Below are 19,092 nucleotides of genomic sequence, written 5' to 3' on the forward strand. Positions count from 1 at the left end.
ACCTTAGTTAATGAGTTACACGAGCATGGGCACGAGCTGAGACACGGCCATGTTTCCCTATTTCGAATGTTACATGGCTTGAGACACAGACGTGTGTCTTAGTTGTGTGAGCCACAAGGTCTGATCACACGGTCGTATAACCCCTGCAGTGTAAATTTTTTTCTAGCTTTTTCCTAAACTTTCTAAATGTTTCCGATTTAGTCTTGAATTGTTTCTATTGTATTTTTAGGGCCTCGAGGGCTTGATTAAGGGACGATATAAATATTTTGAATGAAATTAGAATGTGTATTACATTGACGTATGAATTGAATGGTTTACTATTTTGGTTGTTTGATAATGCTATGTAACCCTGTTCCAACAACAAATATGAGTTAGGAGTGTTATACTTTGTCGAAGCAACTGCATACAATTTACATCATTTAATTAATCACATACATAAATAAGCAACAAACACATTCATCATGTATTATTCAATCGTTTTCAAGACCCAAATGAGCTTTTGAAAACTCTTTTGCCAATTCGAGCATGAATTTTGATCAAATTGTAAAGTTTTGAAATTCACGGGCAGACTTCGTAATTTCCTCATTTCCTCGTCTTGACATGGCCAACACAATAAGTCACATTGTGACTTCGAGTAGATTAACATCACGGCGTCACTCATTTCAACTCATGTTGCGACGTTCAGTGCTGGTAGTCGTGATGAGGTCCTTATTTTGGAAAAAAATACCATTTGATCTCAATTCAACAACTTGCAACACAACCTAGATGGTTCATATATCTTCTTACAATAAAAAGCATCCTAATTTCATACCATTCCATATAAAAAAAACCACATACCCATCTCAATCAAATAATGAATATATCAATTAAATTCAATTACATGGTCATTACAATTTACTTTCAATATCATGCAACTAATCTTACACCATTCAAGCATATGAAACTTTTCGATTCAATATTCCATATCCGACAATTCCAAAACTATTTTCACATGATCAATACACAATTTAAGAACTAAACAATCCAATAAGCTTGATGCTATCTAACTAAATTATACACCAAACCATATACCACAATTAACATTCAACCTACTACTTCTAATTCATTAGTCTACCTAACCATTCCAATTAGTCTCATTTCAAAGTATAATATACCATCCATTCATAAATAAAGTTATCAATTTCATGGATATTAAACATTTAAAATTAAACATTACCAAGCTACCATATGACTACCTATTCCAACTTGACCATTTGTACACAAGAGGACCCTATTGTGTACATACCACCAAGCTTAGTTTCAAAATGAACATATAGCTACCACCTGAAGATAGTGTGTGCTCCTTCGCTGATCCGACTCGGCAGTTTCACTAGGTGAAAATCTTTAAAAAAAGTAAATAACTAAGGTAAGCATTAGGAATGCTTAGTAAGTTCAAATAGAAATTAAATCATACCTTGATCATTAGGGCATAGTTAACTAATATATTAAGCAACTGATCTGTCACAGTTCGTTGCACCATATTAGGTCCAATTCTATACTTAACGAGCTAGTCTTATAGCAAATTAATATTGTTTTTACTAAGTTTCCATTCTTAGGACCTAGTGAATAACATTTTTATGTGTTTTATGACCTTCTAGGCCAATCTGGGCCTAGGCGAATATTAACATGTTGATTAAGTGTGCAAGACATCAACAACCAACTTAACTATCCTTGGCACTTTATGACATATCTATACATATAACAACATTATAAACTAAATGTATTGGTTATATTCTAGAGCCATAAGTAATACCACAATTTAAACAAAGTCATGTATCAATCCATATATCAACTGTCACCAAATACCATTTCATTGTCATTCCATAGTATAATTTCCATTTTCATTCAACTGAATATCGCCTGATGGAACTATAGTAAAACAAGCTTAGATACACGGGAATAAGTTGCTCACACAAGCTGATATTATAATAAAGTTGCTCACACAAGTTGACATTATATTAAGGTTACCTACCGGGGCTAAACTTATGATATGTATAACTTGAAAATCTGTAACAAATGTTAGATCTCGAAATAACATGTAAAATACCTGATCAATCGTACGTATAACCCTAATGGCAAGTTATACGTATCCTAACATTTTACTAAGTTCACTCGGGCATCGTTTTTCGTATAAATGTCAATTCCAATTCCTGCACATAATTTTATTTTTCATTTTTGACTCATATAATCAATCAATAATCATATTTACACCTTGTATTGTTTCCATATAGCCAATGTTTACACGAATTTACAATTCAGTCCATTTCGAGCACATGTGTCAAATTCACTAATTCTACTCGATTCTAATATATAAATATAAATTTAAATATAATTCATACATAAAACAAAATAGAAGGGTAAGTTTCATATGAACTTACCTGTTCAAAATATGTAAAGTGGATACTTTAGGGGTTAATCCATAATTTTAGCTTTTCCACGATCAACTCTACTTTGATCCGATTCTGGATCTAAACAATCATTTTATATCATCAATCAATACCAATATCTCCATACTATACTATGATATGCATGAACCTTTATAAACTTAATTTTTTTATAACCCCAAAATTTTATATTTTATTCAATTTAGTCCTTGAACTTAGGATAGTTATATCTTTCAATTCCTAGCCTCAGATTAAATTTGATTTCAAATATTCTCACTAGGGACCTTAAGCTTTCTATTTCTAACATAATTTCATAAGTTTACATTTATTCAAATTGGCCCTTCATGTAACAAAGTTAACAATAAGCTAAATTAACTTTACAATCTAGTCCTTTTCATATTCTAAGCTTAAAATCTATCAATTTCAAGCCTAGTTATTCAAGAAATCAACAATGAAAACTTTCAAAAACTTTAATAATTTTACGAATCGATACATGTGCTAGCTAAATCAAGCTCCCATGACCTCAAATCTATAAAAATTACAAACAAATGACCTAAATATACTTACAATTTGATGGTCAAAAGTCACTGCAAGTCTTAGGTTTCTTTTTTCAAATTCGGAAATGGAAAGATAAGTGAGGAAGATGACCCTTTTTTTTTTCCACTATTTAACTTATATAAGTTAATTAAATCTTAATTAATATAAATATGGTTTATTATACTTAATATAATACTAATCAATAATAGTGGATTCCACCATCAACATCCACTTTCTCTTATATAGAAATGGTCCAATTGCCTTTTTCTACCTTTGATTAATTACTATTTTAATCCTCAAGCCTTTGGTCAATTAAGAATTTATAGTGATTGAGCTTTAAGATTTAGTCCTTGAGCCACAATTAACTATTAATTCGACAAAATTACCAAATTAAAATTTAATTTATTATTATGTCATTCTCATAAATATTAATATTTAATAATTATTGACTCGGTTTTCAGAAACGAGGTTTCAGAATTGCTTTTTTTTATACCATTGAAAATCAAATCGTTACATTAGTCCCTGAACTTGGTAATTTTTTCCACATTAGGGCCTAAACTTTTCTTTGGTCTAAGTTAGTCCTTGACATTTGCTTGAGAACCTTAAAGTTCAAGCCCCAATGTAAGAATAATTGCCAAGTCCAAGCCCCAATTGAGAACAATGACCAAATCTAGGGATTAACTTAGACAAAAAAAGTTCAAGCTCCAATGTGAGAACAATTACCAAGTTCAAGGATTAATTTAAACAAAAAAGCATTCAAACTCCCGTATAAAAATTGTTACCAAATTTAAACTTCAAGATGAAACAGTAAAATTTAACCTAAAATTAACTATACAAAGTATTTTCAATCCCTTACTTTCCTTGTTTTTTTTTAAATATACTTTTCTTGTTTTTAAGAAATTTTATTTTTGCGTAATTGAGTAAATGTCTAGTTAAAATCAAGCTTAAATATACTTCTTAAATTATAATATCCTGAGTAAGCTATTTGATTTAATCTCAACGGTTGACTCACTGTTAGAGTTGATTATAGGTGAAGTTTGGGTCGGGTTAAGGTAAAATTTTAAACTTGGACTTGACTCCAAAAAATAAATTTAAAAATTTCTCATACCCGACCTAAATAAAAAATATTAGAACTCGAGTTGGGCCCAGTTTGACCCTTCCGTTTTAAAAATTTTTATATTAATTTTTATATAAAATAAATTTTAAAAATATAATACATCAAATACACTAAAAATATTAAAATAAATATTTCTCAACAAATTGAAAATAAATTTAAAAATCTTTATACTTAAATAACACTAAGATAGGTGTAACTTAGCAAAAGTAGCAAAATTAACAATAAAATAATATTTATAAAATATCTAAACAACAATAATAAAATAGTAGCAATATAATACAGAAATAACATCAAAAGAGTGGCAAAACAACAACAGTTTTTTTTTTTTGCAAATTCAGGTCTGGCTCAGGTAAAAAAAACTTACCCAGGGCCCGACCCGTTTAAAAAACATATTTTATTTTTTTGTCAAAACCCATGTTTTGAGGCTTATATTTTTATCTAAACCCTCCCACTTTTTAGACGAACTTTTTAATTGAGTTGAATGACCTGACCCATGATCAAGTCTACTCATTGTCAAAGATTATTCTAGAACTATTAATAGAATATTTGATTAGTTTAATTCAGTATATATATATAAATCGGAGGAAACCAAATTCAATAAACAGAGATTGAATCTTGATAATTGAAATCTTAACCAAGGCTTTAATCACTATTCTTCTTTTATGTTGTTAATAAAAAAATAATTTTCACTAATGTATTGATAAAATAGGTTGGTTGTTGAAATTTTGAAATGGTTTAAATGTGGGTCTAGTAATTTTTGAAATTTAGTTTATTTATTTTTATTTTAGGAATTTTTTTTGTGTGGTTTAAAATTTAAAATGTAATTAGTAAATCATTAATGAAATTTCACTAATTTTGAGTACACAATAATTTAATATTCAAAACCTCAATTAAAATTCGATTAATAACACATATTTAAATTTAAAAGGAAAATTAATTAACTTTGAAGATTTTAAAATCAAACAAATTACTAAAGTTAAAAACAAAAGAAAACAAGTAAATTGCAAAAGTAGCCTTTTTAAAATTTTAATGTCTGGTTAGAAGATGGTATATGAGTCAAAATCCTAGTATTAAATTTAATTAAAAACTAGAGTTTTAAGGTTTGAAGCCCTAAAACATTTATATTCCATCCCTTTGTAAAGGGAATATTAGGCACTAGCTATGAAGCTAGGCATTCTTTTGTAGATTTTGTGGTCCAAAATAAAATCTCTTAATTGAGTTGTCTCCTAAAACCTAATATTTGAAGGATGAGATCCCTTTTGAAAATGTCAAATATCATTATGGCATCATATTTTGGAACCAATTCTTTTTATATTTAAGTGGTTACCCATAATTTGTAGGGCATTTTGGCTTGTTTTGAATACACAAATTTGCCTTTATTTGGGGCGGAAGAGGCATGTATATGTTCCCTATGGCTGAGTTGAGCTGTATACATGGTCAAACAATCCCTTCTTTCCTTTGCTCTCTCTCTCATCCTTTTTATTTGCGGTTCTTAATAATTACACAATCTCCCATCCACCTAAATTTTCACATTTATTACCAATTTTATTATTACCTTTTTACCTTTTAATAGGTCTAGCGAGTAATTAGTTATTTTAAAAAATAAAAATAATATTAATGATATTATTTCATACCCTCCACGTGTATGTAAATTGGAAGCTAATAATTAATTAATAGTTTCAGATTTATAATAAGGAAAAAAATCAGGGCCGTAGATTTGGGTTATAAAATCAGTGCCAAAGCTTAGGGTTAGCGTTCAAGCTTAACCTTACGCCATTCATTCAAAGGAAACGAATAACAAAAAGGAAAAAAAACTGTATATGGTTTTACAAATTATATATAAAGTAATAACAGAAACCAACGTGCTTGTTATTTATTGTGTTTTTTTCTCCATTTTCTAGTAGAAGCTGCCTCTCTCTCCCCTCTTAGAGAACAATCAAAAGTCCTTGCTTGTAATAATCTGGCTATTGAGAGGTAAGATTGTTCATTCTTCCATTTTTTTTTCTGGGGTTAATGTTCCTTTGTTTGCAATCTTTGTGCTTTCATCCAACATAGAATAAATTAATGGGTCTTTCTTCATTTCATGCGATTTGAGTGGTTTTTATCCTTGGGTGTTTTTATAAATGGTTGGTTTTGATTTTTCTTTTGTGTTTCTGAGATAATTCTGTTTCTTTTTTGTGCTATACATGGGATCTTTGTTGTTCTGAATCTCCTACCTGTTTTTTTTTTCCTGGGTTCATGTTTGTTTAGAATGAGGGCTAACAATGATGAGATTATGTTGTATTGATTTTCTTTGGATTGGTTTTCAGTGGCATATTCCTTTTAAAACTGAAGGTAGCTGATTGGGCTTGCGTTCTTATGTTCCATATGAAATCTAATTATTATCTCTTTTGTTGTTTGACCATTGGTTGATTGGTCTTCTCCTTCATAGCTTGATTCATTCATATCTCTTTTCTGTATCTGAAGATTTTGATATGGATTTATAATTTGATGTTTTTGACGATGTTTGATTGCCTTGAATGAATATATTGAATAAAATAATAGTGGAATCTTGTTGAAGTCTCATTAGATAGTTATTTACAACGTGCCCTTATAACAAGAATTGGAAGTTTCTTTCTTTTTCTCCTCCAATTCTTTGGACAAAGAAGCTTTGTTAGATAGCTTAGTTGTTTCTTTTGTCATCTAGAATATTATCAAAACAAGAAGCATTAGGCATTGTAATCTGATTGTCTATTCTGTTTTGATGTTTGAATTTTATCTTGCATTTTTTCAATCTAGAGACTAACAATCTGAAGTTTTCACTTTTTTATTCATTACTTGGCTTTAAACTATTCTGCTTCAATATCTACTTGTAGATTATGTGATCCTTTTTATGTTTTTTTCTTTCATTATTGTCAGGCAGGCAGGTGTCTCTTATGCTTGTTAGGGATTCAGTTTTCTTAGTTGTGAAAGACTCTTTTTCACTCTGGCCGCTGCAACGAAGCTAAAATTTTCTCGCACCTCAAAGTGGGTGTGGGGGGACAACAAAGAGCTGATTCTGCTTTGTGTTTTAAGGAGATCAAGATCATCCCATATCTGGAGACTGCGACGTGTTTCAGAGGGTCTTTCGCTTGATTATGGCTAATGTCCGTGTTCGCTAAAGTACCCAGAAGTTCGATTGTACCTTATCTTTCTTTTTTAACGGTAGTAGAATTAGGTGCTTTCCTCTGGTTTTGGAACCTTAATGATTACAGTAGTTTGAAGCTAGATTTCTATGTAAGACAAAAGGTAGGTCTCGTGTGGATGTATTGCTAATCTGTATCACCACAATGGTTAGGTTTTCCTGCTTCAATGCTCATATCGGAAGTCAGAAACCAAAGGTAAGTCCAAGATTTGCTATTGGTTCTTGACAACTTAAGTTAAATTTGGGCTGTATACTTTAGTGTTTCCTGACTCAAGTATCCACTTGGCCATCAGAAAACTGTTCAGCCATCTGTTGAAGCGATGCATACAACTATAGAAGATTTTTCTCAAGTTCAAGCCCCTAAGGAGTCGACTAAAGCTGCAAACATGGAGTCATTCTGTCCAGAGACACAAACAACTGCTGAGATTCATGAAAGTGTCGAACCTGTTACGGTTTCTTCTTCTCCTTATCCTAGCTGGAAATCAGAGGACGTAAAAGACAGAGTCATTCTTGATAGCAGTTCCAGGGTCCTTCAGAATCCGCATTATCTTAAGAAGTGTAGATCTCTTGGAAGTGGCCTTTGCCTGGAAGGACGAGTTCCTGGACAAAATGATACAGATGATGAGACTGATCAAGGATTTTCATCTGATTCCCATGACCATGGGTTGGTTGAAGATGGCAGAAAGCATATAGCAGTGAGCCAAAATGCTTCATTCTCAGAATCTGTTCAAGTAAGCTCTAACCATGTCTATAACGAACTGGTTTTCTCTATAGGAGACTCTTTACTTCCAGAAAAGGATGGCCGTGATATCTCTAATTTACCTTTGCCTTGTGAGTGTGCCAATGCCTCTGGTGATCATACACCCAATAACGCACCTGTGATTGTAAAATCATGTTCTATGCCAAATATTGTTGCATCAGCACTCCTTTTTGGAGGACATTCTCCTCCAAAATGTTTGGCACGCCGTACAAGATCCTCTGAGGATGTACATGTTCTCAGCATGAGACAAAAGGAGATCTTAATTCATGATGTTGATACCGAGGTGATGCGAGAACAAGAAAGAGATGATGGCATGCATAAAAATCATAAAACTAACTTTGAAAGTTCTTATGAGGGATTTGAATCTTATAGTTGTTCCGCATCAGCAAAAGACTGGATAGTGCCAGTTTCAGATGATGTAAGCCCAATGAAAATGCTGCAAGAAGAATTGCGGGTTCTGAATCAGAATGAATTGACTGGCAAGGATTTTAAGATTAAGCGAATTGAGGATTGGGTAAGTGGTCTTCAACATGTCCGCCCATCAGAAGACTCAGTTGAATTATCCTATCCCAATGATCGGGTAAAAGCGGAGCCTGCTGTCTCTAATGATTTGACTGCTGCAAAGGTGGATGTTAAGGTAACTCCTGGCATGGAAGCTGCAAAAAGATATATATCTTCTTTGAGTACCTCAGCAAGCACAGCTCAACTGGCAAATCATGGTTTGGTTGTTATACCGTTTCTCAGTGCATTTGTCAGCTTGAAGGTGCTTAATCTATCTGGAAATGCAATAGGTAGGTATCTTCAACTGCAAATAGTTTCAGTTTTGGATTTAACTTCTATTTTGACATCTTTTGAAGTCTTATGATTTGGAGTATACAGAACTGTCCTATTGTATAAATCTGCTTTCTCATTATTTGTACATGTACTTACAGCAAGGATTACTGCTGGTGCTCTTCCTCGAGGACTTCACATGTTGAATCTGTCAAGGAATAATATATCCACCATTGAGGGTTTACGTGAGCTTACTCGACTTCGTGTGCTGAATCTGAGCTACAATCGGATATTTAGAATTGGTCATGGTATGTGACAAACTGCACGGGATTAGCTGTTCTATTTTCGTTGCTATAATACTCGTTTACCTTCCAATATTTTAATCTTCTAATCTACTTCCTGTTATTCTCACATAATCCATTGAAGGTTTGGCTTCTTGTTCCTCTCTTAAAGAGTTATACTTGGCTGGAAACAAGATAAGTGAGGTAGAGGGTCTCCATCGTCTCTTAAAATTGACTGTTTTGGATCTGCGTTTCAACAAAATCTCTACTGCCAAATGTCTTGGCCAGCTTGCAGCAAACTATAATTCCTTGCAAGCCATTGGCTTGGAAGGTAACCCTGCACAGAAGAATGTTGGAGATGAAAATCTGAAGAAGCATTTGCAAGGGCTTCTTCCAAATTTGGTTTACTTTAACCGGCAGGCTATTAAAGTCAGCACAGTGAAGGATGGTGCAGAACGATCAGTTAGGCTAGGCATCAGTGCCCATCAATTTGATCGTGGCCTTAGATCAGAACACAGAGCTACTAGGAAGAACAGCCATGGTACTTCTACTTACCGGCCATCCTCTTCATCCACTCGTGGTCACAAAAGTCAAGTGGCTTCCCCGATGCAGTCAAGAGGCAGGCATGGGCGCTATCCTCCTAGTGGAGCAAAGGCAACAAATAATCGTCGAAATCATCATGTAGATCTTGGTAGCAAAGTTCTCAACTTTAAATCAGAGCTTTCTATGCGAAGGACCCAAAGCGAGGGAACTCTGGGGCTTCTATGAAGTAGAGTTACTTTGATGAGTGGAATCTGGTTTTAGACTATTTCACATTCGAGTTAAGTTGGTTGTCGTAACTGCAATAAATGTCACTCAAGGTATTTGGTGTGACTAGACATTTTTAGAGTAGATTTTGCCAAAATGGGATGGAAGTTCTCATACTTGTACTGTTAGTAAGTTTCTTATTTGTATGCGGGAAAATGTGTGGAACACAATAATGTTGCATCTCATCTCTTATGTTTTGTACCCTTTTTGCTTGCATAAGTTGCTGCATTCTCTCTTGTTGGTTGCTGGTAATAGTGACAAAATTCACAAATCGGAGCTTTCTTACTTGCACTGCTCCAATGTGAGATCGAAATTAGAATATCCTTCTTCATGATACCTTAATTATTCTCCATTTAAGCCTCAATCGCCGAGGATTAAGGCTTTGTTGAAAATTTTTAATCGCTTAATTATCTTAAATAAGTTTCATAACTCACTATAAACATGACAAGATAATTCCTTTTTACAAAAAAAAAGAAATGTGAAACTTAAGTAAATAAAATGAATTCAATTATTTTTATTTTATTCTATTTCATTTAAAATCATATTGTACTTTATCAATTAATTTAATTATATAATGCATTTAAATTTAGGGAAAATATTTAGTACGTTACCAATGAAGTTTGTACACCATAAAAAGTATCTGTCAGTGTATCAAATACTAATCCTTAAATTTAAATGATATACCAAACAAATTGGATAAAAAAAATTCAGCACTCAATGTAAGAACAATTACAAAGTTCAAAGTCTAACTTGGATAAAAAAAATTCAGATCTCGAAGTGAAAATAGTTATCAAGATTAAGTCCAAGATAGTGATTGAACCCTATTTGTCTTATTGATCTAGTTGCAAGCAACCTTTAGGGTAAGCAAAACTCGATTTGATTTGAAAAAATTAATTTTTTTTTCAAATTTCGAGTTAATCCAATTAAATTATTCAATTTTTACGAGTCAACTCAAACAAGTAATACGAGTTTTGAGTAGTATTTTACAATTCAAATAAAAATTAATGTAAATACCCTTTGATCCCTATTAATTTAAAAATGAGTAAATTTATCTTTCAACAAAAAAAAATTTTAAAATATTTATAAAATTCACAAATTCATACTTTCAAAAATTCTAAAAAGTTAAAATTTAAAATTTTATAAAATAATAATTTTCTAAAAATTATTGTTTTCAAATATATATGATTTTAAATATAGAATTAATTATATTCAAATAGACTTAAATTTTATTTCAAGTTAAAGAATGATAAAATAACACAATTTTTCACTTGATTTGCTCTCAGTCCCTAAACAACGGTATTGCTCATTCAGTGTGGGTGGAACTACGCGCATGGGTGAAAGACCGGCATGCTAATACATATCTAGTTGCATTCATCGTCACATTTCATATCATGAACATGTTCTCAGCCAGTTTCGGTTCTACACTAGTCCAACTATTCAACCAAATCAGGCATCAATAAGGTATGGTTAGCCATGGTCATTGAACCAAATGACCAGGCTGCAGAAGCTGCCGACCCCTGTCCCATCCAAAGATAGATGACCGCTCACTCGACCATGATGATACCAAACAAAGTGCAACACCTGAAAAAGGGTGCAGTTTTGAAGTACAAAAATCTTGTATTCCTACGGTATTATTAACATGCCTGAGCAAAGAAATCCAGTACGGCAAACCATATACATATACATATACATTGAACAGTTAATTGTCGAAACACAATCAGCAGGAAGTACACAAGAGAAACCCAAGAGCCCTATTTCTATCCATCTATACAAAGCATACATGTTCGACACCACACAAGGATCTCACTCTTCTTTGACACAACAAAGTCTTCACATTTTGGATTGCCTTTCACCATTTGCTGCAATATCATTGCAGGAGCCATATCAGTAATCAATCATCCACATCCGGTAATTCAAAATAAAAGCTGACACTTAATTAGCAAAGGAGTTCACTAGATATATACAGAAGTAAAGCCAAACTATAGGTTTGAAAACTAATAATGCATTAAATGGCACATTATCAATATGGGTTTTACATTAAGAACAAAGCGTTTGTTCTCTGCTACTATTAAAAGGCAATTCATAGGTGTGAAGGGAAAGAAAGAATTCACAAATGGGTCTTAAACAGATTAAAGCTTGGAGTCATATTAATTACCTGAATCAGTAGGCACTCGTCAGTGCTCCAAGTCATATTAAGCATCTGATAACAAGAAATATGAATCAATGATAAGTAATTTTTATAGTAATATACATAATTGTTTAACTTAAAGATTACAAAAAACAAATAATACTAAGGCCTTGCATGTTTCTGCAGCTCTAGAAACAATGGTAACACCAAACATAACATGTAAGGCCTAAAGTATTATGTGTTATGCACTAAATTCCGCATCTCCAAGTCCATAGGCCATTTCATCAGGTTAATTCCAAATGTCTATAATCATGATTTCTAGGCTAAAATATCATGTACTAGTGCTATCCCTTCAATGGTTTAATAATCTTCATTATTTTCATTATCTTTCCCAGCCAATACCCTAACAACTAAGCAAAACCTCAATTCAGGCTGGTACTTCTTACTTCTCACAAGTCATAAACTATAGTATTTGGAACTTCTACCAAGCATTTCATCATGTTCATAAAGCCATAAAAACTCTCAGAAATGGAACCAGTTGATAACCATCAAACACAGACAAAATCAATTACAAAAACGAAAACCCAAACCTGTGTATCCCTCCTCCGCATCATGACACTCCTGTTCCTCTTCAGGTACCGGCTGCAGCTCCACATCTTCAACAATGTTCTTCTTCGTCACCTTCTCAGCTCCACCATTTCCATTTTCCTCATCAGGGTACCGGACCACTACCACAGGACAAATGCAGTGGTGGACGCAATAATCACTAACGCTTCCTAGCCTTCCCTTGCAGGTTCTTCTAGAGGCTCCGAATCCTCTGCTCCCCATGATCACTGCACTCAGCCCTAATCTCTCCACTTCCAAACACAATCTCTCCTTCATGTCATGGTCTTTTACTATGTGGATTTTAAACGGAATCTGAGCATCCACTAACGGCTGGGCCAGCGTGTTCGCTTTGGTTGTCGTGAAAACGTCGAAGTCGTTCTCGAGTTTCTGCTGCGACTCTTCGTCGGAGTGATCGCCGCTGATGGCGGTGGCGTTTTCGTGATTATTCGTGGAGTTGGGGGTGATTTGGAGTTTGATAGAGCCCCAGTCGGCTCCGTAAAGGACGGAAGTCGGACGTACGTGGAGGAGGACGACGGCGTCTCCAGGACGAAGGTAATTCTGGACAGCCCAGCGGACGGCATAAGCACTCTCGTCGCTTAAGTCAACGGCGATGGCGATGCGACGCTGAGAACCGGCGATGGGGGTAGAGAAAGGGAAACGTGGGGAAGAGGGCTGGATTCGGAGGGAAGCGAGGGATGGAACCTGAAGGTCGGGTTCCGATGGATTGGGTTGTTGTGGATTCATCGGAACAGAAGACAAAGGTTTTTGGTTGACCTTTTTGGGGTTTGGGAATTGAAGATCACAGAAATTTCGGTGAGCTCTAAAAACTGCTGACAATGGGGAGCCGCTAATGGGAACTATATATCGAATGGGCCATCCAATATTTCTTTAACTTTCTCACGTGCAGTAAAGGTTTTTTTTTTCAAATTTAATAAAAATAAAATGTAAAAGTAAAAAAAAATTAAAATATTTCTTTTATAAAATTAAAAGAGTAAAATAAATTATTATCACATTTTTTTTTTATGAGTTAAACTAACCCGCTACGTTTTAAACAACATTCATACAAATATTTATACTTAATATTTTGTCACGCTAAAAGTATTTTACTTATTATTCCGCTACCTAATTTAGTCCACAATTTTAGAATGCGCTACATCGACATTTTTATTTTTAATTTTGAGTTTTAGAAATTGAACAAAAAAATTAAAAGAAATTTTAGAAGATTTGTAATATTTGAAATTTTAACTAAAACATTCTAGATATTTGAAAAATTGAAAATTTGGAAAAAAATTCAAAATATGTAAATTCTAGAAAATTTAAAATATTTCTCTTTAATTTTTTTTCAAATATACATATTATTCTTTTAGATCAAGTACAGCTTCTAGAAAACGTATATCATGAATTAGAGATATCATGAGTTTCTCCACCAGGCCCATAAACTTGAAGTTGCGCCATTGCACCTTGCTATTTTCCCTGGATTTGGTATTTGGGTTTCCAACTGTGATTTTAATTTGTTTATTTTATGTGAGAACTCTAGTTCCGGAGCGTTGCTGCACCTGCATTTTAATGGAGAAAAAGCTCAAGAAACCAAGCTGCCTTTGCGCTAATTTGTTTACTGGTACGGCATTTAAAGTGCTGTTCGGCTAGAAATTGCTCATTGTGTGATTTGTAAAACTAAAATGCCAATGCCGCTTCAAAAATTATAGAATGCCGTAAGCCAAGTATTTTATTACATGCATTACTTTTTATCGAAAAAGATTTGATAACTAAAATGCCCATGTTCTGTGAGGAAACAAGGCAGGCCATACTTGTCTTCTCAACCACCTTTGATTGATACCTGTTCTTCCTTGTCTCAAATAGCTTTGTGGTTGTCCTTTGAAATATGTGTTTTTTCCCCTCCCAGGAATCCTCTTACAGCCTTGGACAACAGGAATAATAATCCATGTTTGAAACTATCCCTGCCACTCTTTATTTGGTTACTCTCCTTAGGAGCAGACACATTCTCAGCAAATCTCTCTTCTGTAATCAGACCATTGTTTCATCTGGTGGAAACTTCGTGTTGGGCTTCTTCACACCAGGTAAGTCTTCCAACTACTACATAGGCATATGGTACGGCGACAAGGTCTCTGAACAGACCCCAGTTTGGGTTGCAAACAGGGAGATACCGGTCCGTGATATATACTCTTCAGAACTGAAAGTATCTGATGGTAACTTAGGTTTGTTCAACGAGTCCCAAGTACCAATTTGGTCCCAAAATATTAGCTCAAGCAACTCTACTTCTGTAGTAGCAGTCCTTGAAGATACAGGGAATCTTCTTTTAAGAGATGGTCCTAATTCATCAACACCTTTGCGGCAAAGTTTTGATCATCCAACACACACATGGCTTCCTGGTGGTAAGATTGGCTTAAATAAACGAACCAAACAAAGTCAACTTCTTATTTCATGGAAAAATTCAGAAGATCCTGCGCCGGGTTTCTTCTCTCTGGAGCTAGATCCCAGAGGAACCTATCAATATCTTATTATGTGGAATAGGACTGTGGAATAGGACCGAGTATTTCTGGACAAGTGGACCTTGGGATGAACCAGCAAGTATTTTCAGCTTAGTCCCAGAAATGAGATTGAATTATATCTACAACTTCAGCTTTCATTCGGACGAAAACGGAGAGTCATTTTACTTATTCGCTTTATAATCCTGATACCATATCTCGATTTGTTATCGATATTTCGGGGCTGATTAAGCAACAGTCATGTTCAGAAAGCAACAAGCAATGGAATGTGTTTTGGTCACTGCCGAGACAAGAATGCCAGGTTTATGCTTATTGTGGGGCTTCTGGCAGCTGCAATGAGAACTCGTCTTGTGATTGTTTGACTGGCTTTCAGCCAACTTCTGAACAGAATTGGAACCGATAAGTTTGTTCTGAAGGGTGTATCAGGAAGACTAAATTGCAGTGCGACAATGCTAGTGTTGGCAGGGGGGACCAATTCTTAGAAAGCCGCAACACAACTTTCCCTGCACATCCACAAATTACGATAGCTGGTAGCAGCATGGAATGCAAATCAACCTGTCTAAAGAATCGCTCTTGTACTTCTTATGCTTAAGGAAGACAATCAGTGTTCTATTTGGATTGGAGACCTCTTGAGTCTGAAACAACTTGGACACGATGATATTACAGGGAAAATTCTGTATATCAAGATGATGGATTCTAATATTTCTAATGAATCTAGTTCCACAAATAGGAAGAGAGTGATTGTTATTGCATTTGCTTTTTCAGTAGGACTACTACTTGTAGGCCTAATGATTCTTGCAATTATGAAAGGAAGGACACAAATATCACTCCAGAACCGGAAGAAGGTCCACTCATGGTCTTTGGATACAGATATTTACACAAGGCAACCAATAAATTCTCTGAAAAATTGGGAAAAAGGAGCCTTTGGTACTGTTTTCAGAGGGACTTTGCCAGATGGAAGTACTATAGTTGTGAAGAAGCTTGAGAGCATCAATCAGGGAGAGAAACAATTTCGTGCAGAAGTCAATACAATTGGGAAGATCAATCATATTAATCTCGATCGTCTTCGAGGGTTCTGCTTGGAGGGTTCGAGAAAGTTGTTAGTATACGATTTCATGGCAAACAAGATGCCAAATTGCCCTTGGTGCAGCAAGAGGACAGGCTTATCTCCGTGAGAATTGTGTATACAGTATCATTCACTGTGACATAAAGCCAGAAAACATTCTTTTAGATGTTGACAATTGTTCAAAATTGGCAGATTTTGGACTAGCAAATATTCTAGGACGAGAGTTTAGTCGGGTCCTGTCCACCATGAGAGGGACAGTGAGTTATCTGGCACCAGAGTGGATATCAGGAGTGGCTATACACCCAAAGCTGATGTTTACAGCTTTGGAATGATGCTTTTGGAACTTGTATCAGGAAGGAGAAACTCCGAACAAACAGTTGATGAGGAAGGTACATTGTTTCCAGTTTGGGCTGCTAGACAAGTGAATGAAGGCACTTATCTCCTCAAACTCTTAGATAACAGACTGAATGGAGATGCCAATTTAGAAGAACTCTCTAGAACATGTAAACTAGCTTGTTGGTGTATCCAAGATAATGAAATCCAAAGGCCATCAATGTGCCAGGTAGTTCAAATCCTAGAAGGGGTTATGGATGTAAGCTTGCCCCCAATTCCACGATTTCTACAAGAAATTAGTAATGATGAGGAGCACTGATTTTTGTTGACTGACTCAACCATAAGCCTGAGTTCAAAGGCGTAGGGCATGCTTAGTTGTTGCTACTCCGAAGTAGAAGTCTTTCATCCTGGAATGATTTCACGAGGCATGGAAACAAAATACTGAAAACAAAATTCGAACTCGATTCGATATTTATCGAGTAGAGCTCAATTTATTGATTGAGCTGCATTCAAACTTGGTAATATTTGATTTGAATGGTTCGTGAGTTTTATTGAACTTTTCATTTTTAATATATATTTTAAATAATTTTTTGTTTTTAAACTTGATAATAATCCTATGCTTAATTTTTGTGTCGATTTCAAACTCAAATTTTAATTAAAAAGTTAGTAAATAAACTTAATCAAATTCAAACTTAAAAATATTTTTTCATTTGAGCTCGAGTCACTCAACTCAATAGGATTTCACCTCACAGTCAATTTTACAAGTCTTAATTTTAAATACAGTGGCTAGCTTGTACTTATAATTATTTACACGGTCCATATTTCTAGATAGATATAGTCAGTGTAAACACACGTAACAATATTTCGAATCTATATAAAATTTAAATTTGAACTAAAAATATTTTCCTAAAATAAATATTAAAAAATTTGAAGTAAAATTTACTCCTATCGAACGATTAAGAAAAACCAGGCAATTAGTCGAAATCAAACTCATTCAACAAGTGAGAATGAAATAGAAAATGAAATTGCAGCATTCATAATGAAAGATTCAAATAAGAAAAATGACAACAAATTCACTGTGCAGCTTTTTTCGTAGACCAGATATTGGGTTTAGCTTGCTGGGCTTCACCACACCAGGACCATACATGCCGCCACGCATTCATGTCAGAGTCTTGGTAGCGCCGCCTAGTTTGATTTGGTTTAATGTAAGACAAGATAGGGGAAAAAAAAGTCAATTAGGCAGTTGAGTGATATTTGGGTGTGGTGGGTAATGTTGCAAATGCAGTCCTGCTGGAACACCTCATTGTTTCATCATTTAGCATAATCCAAATCTAACAACACAAAAGAAACTTTTTTCAGGATATATCAAACAAATTAGATTTTGTCCAAGAACTTTATCAACCATCACTATCTCTAAGCTCAGGGCAACAAAGATATCTAATATCATACTAAAATAGCATAAAACCATAAAAGTAGGCTAATGAATGAATCAATAGTGTTTAAATAATTTTTAACAACATTTTAAAATATCAAAATATAAAAGTTTTGATATGGGATTTACTTACGTTAGTGTAAAAAATATATTTTTATATGATTAATATTTTAACAATTCAACTATCATGGATATAATAGTACTCGTCATGCATGCAAATTTTCAAACTAATCCAGTATCCCTATCATATCAATTTAAAATAGCATATATATTAATATTTATTGAATGATTGAAATTTTTTTATACAAAATAAATAATTAGAAAATTTTATTTATATCAAATTTAGCATGCATGATCTATATAAATAAAATATAAAATATGATGATTGGATCTTTAAAATATTAATCCTACAAAATTGGTGTAAAAATACTTTAATTTTACAATGGTGTAAATTGATTCCTTCCTAAAAGTTTATTTAAAATAAAGTGATCAAGTTAAAGTCTTTTGGCATAATGATAAATTTAACCCTCATCATTTATATTTTCTATCAATTTAGCCCTTATTCTTTTTTGAGCTAAATTTTTCTATTAACATTTTAAAATAGTCAAATTACTTTTCTTTAAAAGAAATGCTAACTAAAACATTAATTTTTTAATGATGTTGACATGATAGATCATGTGCATTTCATGCTGACATGACATTATTTGTCTCATATATTATGTCAACAAATAATTTAGAAAATATAAAAATATTTAAAAAAAGAGTTCATAATAATTCAAAAAATTAGCATAAAGTACACATAGATTGCCATGCGGGCCATCATGTTTAAAAAATTAACATTTTAATTTTTTTTGTTAAAAAAATTCAATTCAACTTGTTCTCAAAAGGCTGATGATTAAATTTAACTGGCATAAACGTCATTTTATTATCTAATTTAATTTTTAGTATTTGAACTTGCATTTCTTGTCAAATCACCAAAAATAGATGGAGAAATTAACTTTTTTTTTTTAACTTTGTTGATTTGACATACAAATGGATTGTCACGTAGATGACATGTCCGTATGTAATTAATTTTTAAAAAATTAAAAAATATAAAAAAACATTTTTTAAAATTAAAATCATTAAAGTATTTAAAAAGGATGAAAATGTTTTTTATAAAAA

General features: G+C 33.5%; 2 protein-coding genes and 1 pseudogene across 4 annotated transcripts; 2 read left to right on the top strand and 1 right to left on the bottom strand.

Moving 5' to 3' along the window:
- Nucleotides 1-5,160: 5,160 nt before the first annotated feature.
- LOC108476086 (uncharacterized) lies at nucleotides 5,161-10,078 on the top strand. 3 transcript variants are annotated; one of them, XM_017778161.2, is made up of 5 exons: nucleotides 5,161-6,051; nucleotides 6,976-7,436; nucleotides 7,534-8,791; nucleotides 8,933-9,079; nucleotides 9,198-10,078. In XM_017778161.2, the coding sequence occupies exons 2-5, from the start codon at nucleotides 7,386-7,388 to the stop codon at nucleotides 9,818-9,820; spliced, it is 2,079 nt and encodes a 692-aa protein (XP_017633650.1). In that variant the 5' UTR covers nucleotides 5,161-6,051; nucleotides 6,976-7,385; the 3' UTR covers nucleotides 9,821-10,078. The 3 variants fall into 3 exon arrangements, with proteins under 3 accessions (XP_017633650.1, XP_017633651.1, XP_052881431.1); XM_017778162.2 differs by having other exon boundaries at nucleotides 5,489-6,051; nucleotides 6,980-7,436; XM_053025471.1 differs by lacking the exon at nucleotides 5,161-6,051 and adding an exon at nucleotides 6,087-6,203.
- A 1,378-nt stretch (nucleotides 10,079-11,456) lies between these two features.
- LOC108474574 (universal stress protein PHOS34-like) lies at nucleotides 11,457-13,492 on the bottom strand. Its single transcript, XM_017776543.2, has 3 exons — nucleotides 12,578-13,492; nucleotides 12,015-12,059; nucleotides 11,457-11,718 (listed from the first exon to the last, which is right to left on the bottom strand). Exons 1-2 carry the CDS (start codon nucleotides 13,335-13,337, stop codon nucleotides 12,052-12,054), a joined length of 768 nt encoding a protein of 255 aa, XP_017632032.1. The 5' UTR covers nucleotides 13,338-13,492; the 3' UTR covers nucleotides 11,457-11,718; nucleotides 12,015-12,051.
- A 1,003-nt stretch (nucleotides 13,493-14,495) lies between these two features.
- LOC108474972 (G-type lectin S-receptor-like serine/threonine-protein kinase At2g19130) lies at nucleotides 14,496-16,933 on the top strand (annotated as a pseudogene).
- The last annotated feature ends 2,159 nt before the right edge of the window (nucleotides 16,934-19,092 follow it).

The sequence above is a fragment of the Gossypium arboreum genome, chromosome 3 (genome assembly GCF_025698485.1).
Source record: "Gossypium arboreum isolate Shixiya-1 chromosome 3, ASM2569848v2, whole genome shotgun sequence".
Taxonomy (NCBI): Eukaryota; Viridiplantae; Streptophyta; class Magnoliopsida; order Malvales; family Malvaceae; genus Gossypium; species Gossypium arboreum.